The 6778-nt window shown below is 35.3% G+C and overlaps 1 protein-coding gene across 1 annotated transcript in view; it reads right to left on the reverse strand.

The window, feature by feature from the left end:
• Window positions 1-6778, reverse strand: part of lactbl1 (lactamase beta like 1) — a 21689-nt gene that overhangs the window by 11496 nt on the left and 3415 nt on the right. The window contains exons 2-3 of the mRNA XM_015375331.1: window positions 4119-4302; window positions 1525-1631 (exon numbers count right to left, since the gene is read on the reverse strand). Coding sequence (XP_015230817.1) covers window positions 1525-1631; window positions 4119-4302 — 291 coding nt within the window. The remainder of the gene's footprint in view (window positions 1-1524; window positions 1632-4118; window positions 4303-6778) is intronic.

Genomic DNA, 6778 nt, shown 5'->3' on the forward strand with positions numbered 1-6778 from the left:
ATCCGGCCCAGAGTGTATACAAAATTAAATTTCATTTTGTACAGCTTTCATTTCCATTCCATTAAGTGCAGCAATGATCAAATGTAATTCAAGAGCTGTATGATGGTGAGAATTTTTATTTTTTTCATTGATCTCACAATGGAGAAATTTACTCTCTGTAACTAACCCATCCCTTGAGCAGTGTGGGGTTAAGGGTCTTATTCAGAGACACAGAGTGTGGGCTGTGAGGATCAAACTGGTTACTTGCAACCTTCTCAGAGCACAATTGCACTGCTCTAACCAATAGGCCAACACTCCCTTATAACTTTACAATAAGGCTCCTATCATAGATGGCTAAAAATAGTTCACAAATGTTATTAACTAATCTCTAAACACTTTAACACTCATTCACAAGTATTTACTGTATATTAAAAGTGTCGTTCATGCTCAAAATGTTGTGTTTACAAATGTTTATTGTGTTTACATGATAGTAACTTAGTCTGAAATACTGAAAATAACAATCGAGAGAATAAAGATCTACTATAGCTGAAGAGATTAGAGAGACTATCTGGCAGGAATCAGGCAAATTTGTCTCTTGCTTAATCTCGATTAATTAAAAATATGCCCTTAAAGTTTGTTAGAAAATGTTTACAGATTAATTGATAACATATCAATAAACTATTTATTAGCTATTTCTAAATGGATTATTTTTGTAAAGTGGTTCTGAATGATTAACACTTGCTGTTAGCTATGATGATTTTCCACCTACAACTAAATTATTATGTGTTTAACACAGAAATGTTGGCTTAATATTACTAATTTTTAAAACGCAATTTTTAATGCATACAGTTTACACAAGAAAATCTGTCTGAAAATGCAAAACTATATTTAAAAGACTGAAGCAGGCACTTCAAAACACTCATGATTTCATTCTTTTGACAGTTTTGTTTTTCTGGTTTGCATTGGTTGATTTATTGTTTGAAAAGAAATTATTTGGATATATTAATATTACTTTTAATTTTATGATGCAGGGCCCTAAATCTCAAATCCTGGATGGCTGAAGTCCTGCTACTTCTAGATATATCCTTTGCCTTCAATCAGCTTTACTAATGCAATGGCAGCAGTCTAGCTCTGCTAATGAGCTCAAATTCATCATGTCTGTAGAAAATAAGGTAGAATTCTGATCTTTTCAGGAAATGATCATTTGAAATGATTAATCTCAGCTGAGTTGTAACGGTGAAGATAAATTTGACACTAATGTTCTTTTGCTTCTTTGGTTAATGCAGTTAAGCCCTTACTTATAAAGTGCATCTACGTGATTCTGTCATGAGATGCTAAAGTGCTTTTTCCGTTGCCCACAACACAACCTTTTGCTCCATTGAACATTTTTTTTTTTTCCATTTGCTATTCTTTAATCTCCTTCTGGCGAATGAAACAACATTTGGTGTGAAGGATTATCTAACTGGGCTCTAACTTTATTTGCTTTTGATTGGGCACAATGTTAAAAGGCCTGGTGATTGTCCTTCTGTGATTAACTTTCCTCACCTTTTCCAATGCTTCTTTGAGACTGGGAATAGGATGCTCCAAAGGGAGGGGCTCAGGGAAGCGTGGACACATCATCTCTGAATTGGCATTGCGACCTGCCTCTTCATCTGTGTGATGGATAAGAAAGGAGGAAAAAAGAGGGAAAAAATGTTAGAGGAAACCTGGTGGGAGACAATTTTTGATTAAATCCTACTTGACATTTGATAGAAAACAGCACCCAGGGCACGATGGCAGGGGTGATGTACTTTAATTTGGTGATTGAACATTTCATTCACTATTCCCTGTCTCATGGGGAGCTGGTTAGATTTAAGGATACATTCATACATGGTATGTTCTATACAGCTCCCTGGAGAAAGAAGATGTGACCTGCCTTTGCTCTGAACACAAATAATTCAGGATATGTTGTTGTAGCCTCAGGCCACTAGCATTTTGATTTTGAAAAGAGAATGTTTTTCAGACAAAAACAGGTGTTTCAGAATGTATGCAAGTACAGTCATTTTTTTCCAAGCTTTTCTGTAATCATCAAACAGACGATGCAGATTTCCGTTTTTGCAAATAGTTTGAAATTAATGATAGAAGCTAAAATTCTGATGTAAATACTTGTTTATTACTTTGCTGCAATTTTTGCACAATTTCTGTGACTGGATTTAGTCCTCTTGTATACTTAAGAATGTTAAAGCCTTTAAATCATTATTGCAATTAAACTATAGGTAAACAAAAAAAGCAAGGTTTTTTTTTAGATTGTTGAGAATGTTTTTTTTTTATAATTTAGTACACATGTGTTTAAGTAAAAATAAAAAACAGTAATCTAATATTTTGAGATTACAAAAAGGAAAAACAAAAACTATTTTATCTTTAAAAACAATATGTCAGACAAAATTTATCTGTGACATAAGTTACTCAACATGTTAAATAATATGATTAGCGTTATATGGTTATTTAGTGTTTGCCAAATTCATTAGTTAATTAACCAATCAGATAAGGAGGTCACTGTTACGTCACAGTATTGATTTAGGAAGAAAGCATCCTAATTAAGAAGTTCAGCTGTTTTACTCTCATTATCTGTTTCTTCATATAAGAACGGTTAGATAAAGTAAGAACAAAAGAACAACTTACCCTAAATTAGTCTCTGTATTATTCTACCATTTTGTGAATAACAGACAAGATCAGTAAATACTTAATGTAATTAATAAGGGAAAAATTAGAGCTGGTGAATGTATGTGTGTGTTTTGGAACTTAGATATCTCATTTTTTGTTAAAATTTAGCATATATTTCAAAGAATCAGTTTTTACCGATCATCTATTGATCCATCAAAATTCATAATTAAGTGAACAAAGGAGCTATTAATATAAACACAACTACATGGGCTAACTTGAGAGCATTGGCCTAAATCGTGAAAGCTTGATTATGTGGTTTCATAACTATTTATTAACAGGTGGATAAATTGGATGAACTTTAAGAAAAAACAAAAAACTTTACATATGTACTTATTGATATTGTGGGGGAGTGGTGGCCTAGTGGTTAGGGCATAGAGCTTGGAATCCTGAGGTTCTGAGTTCAAACCCCACTCCCACAGGCTGCCACTCTTGGTCTCTAAACAAGGCCCTTAACCCTACACTGCTCCCTGGGTGCCGCACAATGGCAGCCCACAGCTCACCAAGGGGAAGAGTTAAATGAATAAGGTTAAATTATTATTGTATTGGGATTGTGCTGACCATGGAAAAAAATCCCCGCTTTACCGCACCAAATGTTTATCCCCCCATCTTAAAAAAAAGCATAAACTTTACTTGCAATGTGTTCTGAATTATCTACTTAATAATAATTATAATGAGGCAGAGATCAAGTTGTTTGACCCGATGAAAACCTCTCTTCAAAAAAAGGCAAATTGGTGTTTAAAACTAAAATAAATTCTGCGTGTGAGTTGGGCATATAACCCATGGTTTGAAAAGAATATGTTTTTTTTTAATAGAAAATAAGTAGATTCGAAAGGTCTGAAGAGAAAATTTATTTAACACTAGGAAAAATATCTTGTTTTCAACTTGTTGTTAAGCAAAGCTTTAATCATTCAGTCATACATCTACCTTTGTAAATTAACTTTCATTTCTGTCCTAATTTAAAGCACTACCTAAAGTTTTGTGTTGATTTGGTCAGCAAAGACTTTCAATATGTCAACTTTTCACAAATTTACATTTCTAGAAGAACAGATGTCATTATATAGCATTTTTATTTTATTTTAATGTTGATCATAGGAATTAATGAAGTTATATGGCTACTTTATTGCTGTACAAAACAATATAAGTTCAAGCGAGAATTTATTAAGTAACTGAAGCACCGAGTGAAAGCAGTTGGTGAAATGAACATGCCCTAACTCTTTTGATTAATTATATTATAATATAAATACTGCATAAATATATCCTTCCTCTGGTCTTAAGCATGTGAAGTCTTAGATACTTTGCTATAAACCTTTTAAGATGACATAAAAAAGAATAATTTTCCTAGAAGGCATTAAGAGTAAATTTATCTTGAAGTTGACAAACTTGAAGACACAAAAGATATTTCAGTGAAAAGTGTCCTGACACCATGGCGGTCTTACCTGGCTGAAGTTTTGGCAGCTGATACTGCCAGAGGAAACAGCCTGTCATCACCAGAGAAACAAGAAGAAAGAAGACCAAACCCAGATGGGCCCACTTCACTTTCATCTTCTTGGTTTTCGAGAGTCCTTCAAATGTAACACTGACAGCTGCAGGAGTAGGAGGTGCCGTCACAACCGGAGTTGTCTTATGGAAAGAAAGGCAGACACACAACAACACATGAGTTAGCTTTGAATGAATACATTTTTTTCTATCTCAAGCATTCCATTGACTGAGCTTTATTGTTTATTAGACTTTTTTGCAGAGCATTTTATATGTGATTTTGTCAGATACTCTCATTATTAGATGAAATGTTAAATGAAAGTAGTTCCTGTACTTAGCAGAACTCACCACCTGATGATTCACAGGCCAAACCAGAGCAGGATTACCACAGACAGAAATCTTCTTAACCCTCAATGAACATCATAAATATATTCTCAGTAATTCCTGCCATGTTCGCAATTTCTGCTGTCCAAAGGCAGTAAATGGTTTCCCGTAGAGGTTTTCCTGAGCTGGAGAAAGGCACAGACATCGACTCTCATCTCTGATTTTTCACTAACTATGCTGTAATCCTGCACCATCGTTGCTCCCGTTCCTCACAATTCAATTTCCTCTCTAGCGTCCATAGGCTGTTGACATCATAATCCCCAGATTTACTGCACCAAAGCGGCTGGGGAAGTCTTAATCTCTAATCCCCCAGAATCAATTCACTCTACTCAAGCCTTGCTTGGTAGAGTGCAGCAGTAACTTCAGCTGAAATGGCAACCATCAACTTGAGTTTTGATGGGGTGTCTGGATGAGCCTGTTTCCCACAATATATATTCTAAAAAGAGCAATTGCTCAGGCTCAGCACATTCAGGTCAAATGGATCAGGAAATTTGTGAACCAGGGGGATTTCAGATAATGACAATGGAATAAATGCCATCTCTGAAAGTCATAACTACCATAAAGTCTCCACCACAGCTGCAAACTCTTCATTGTAATAAAGAGCAGAGTGAATGTGGTTTACTTAGAGGTACAGCTGTTTATTAGTAATCAGGTTCCTCTCATGTGCAACCATATACCAGTTTTAGTCCTTGAGACAAACACCTTGTCTACTTTTAGAGTAAGGCTTAAACTTTTCTTTTTGGCAACGCTTATATTTGGAGTGGCTCAGGTTATCCTGAGCTTTCTGTATAGTTATGCTGCTACAGTCTTAAACTAATGGAGGCCGGAGGGATCACTTTTCATCATTGTGCTTCATTCTTTCTCTGTTTTCAGCTGATTTTCTTTAGATAGAAAACTTTGAACCAATCTGACTGCATGATCTGGGTGAATTGTCCCTGTAAAGTGCCATGAGATGACGTGTTTTGAATTGGCACTATATGAACACACTAAATTGAAGATTGAATTAAATGAAATGTAAGTACAGTTGTGTTTGAAAGTTTACATACCCTCCCATTAAAGAAAATTAGAAAAACTAGTAATTCAAAAAACAAATATTAGTAGTAATAATAAATTAAAAAAAATTACAAAATAATAATCTAGCAAAATAAAATATAGATTTTGTACTTTTGTTTTAAAAAAATATTCTAAAAAAACAGTCTCAGTAAATTGTCCCAGACAGGTAAAGTACCTGTGAACAAAGCAACTGTCAACAGGTGCTCCATCAGGTTTTACCTATTTATAAAATTATTGTCATTGCACATTTATACAAAAATGGAATATTAGAAAAACTCAGAGCATAGAGAGGTCTGAATAGTCTGATCACTCCTAGCTGCTCTCCCCTTTTCCTGGTAGTATGTTGTGCAGGTGTAGGAAACGCCATGCTCCCACAACATTGTCATGAAATGGTATAATGGATTCATCTCCATTAGGCTAAACTTTTTTCTTAGGACCCATACCTAAACCTTGCAGGTTTGTGCTCGATGCATCAATGTTTCCTAAAGAAATTATGCAGCATTTAATGCTATTATATACACATGCACCTTTTTCCCCTGTACCAAATGGTAGCTATTTCTATGGGGTACTTTGAGGGCATAGACCATAAACTTAAAGATGGGATGATTGAAGTGAAAAAAATTTGTAAAAGTGAAAGGGCATTGAACATGTTTGGAAATAGTATGGGTTTTAAAATGGAGACAGGTGAAACATTGTTATGATGGGCCATAAAAAATAAATAAGCAATGCTTGATGCTATCGATGGAAAAATACAAAGCTTTTTTGAAAAACCATGTTGTTGACCAAAAAGCTGCACCGAGGTAAAACACAGCACAGAAATAAAATATCTTACAATATTAAAAATACTAACATCTTCCAATGAGGAAGCAGAGCCTGAGGGCTCCGGCTCGGATTCTCCCATTTCTAGTGCTGAGGTTGCCAAGGTGATTTAAAAGCTCCTCGGTTGCAAGGCCCCAGGGGTGGAAGAGATTTGCCCTATGTATCTTTATGCTCTGGATGTTGTGGTACTGTATTGGTTAACATGAGGCATCAGACAGATCCTCTGGATTGGCAGACTGTGGTGGTGGTCCCTCTATTTAGAAACGGGGACCGGAGGGTGTGTTCCAACTACAGAGGAATCATACTCAGAAGCCTCCCTGGTCTATTCTTGGTTCTGGTCCGTCTGTAAGTCGAATCTCAGATT

The sequence above is a fragment of the Cyprinodon variegatus genome, unplaced genomic scaffold (assembly GCF_000732505.1).
Source record: "Cyprinodon variegatus isolate N-32 unplaced genomic scaffold, C_variegatus-1.0 Scaffold117, whole genome shotgun sequence".
Lineage (NCBI taxonomy): Eukaryota > Metazoa > Chordata > Actinopteri > Cyprinodontiformes > Cyprinodontidae > Cyprinodon > Cyprinodon variegatus.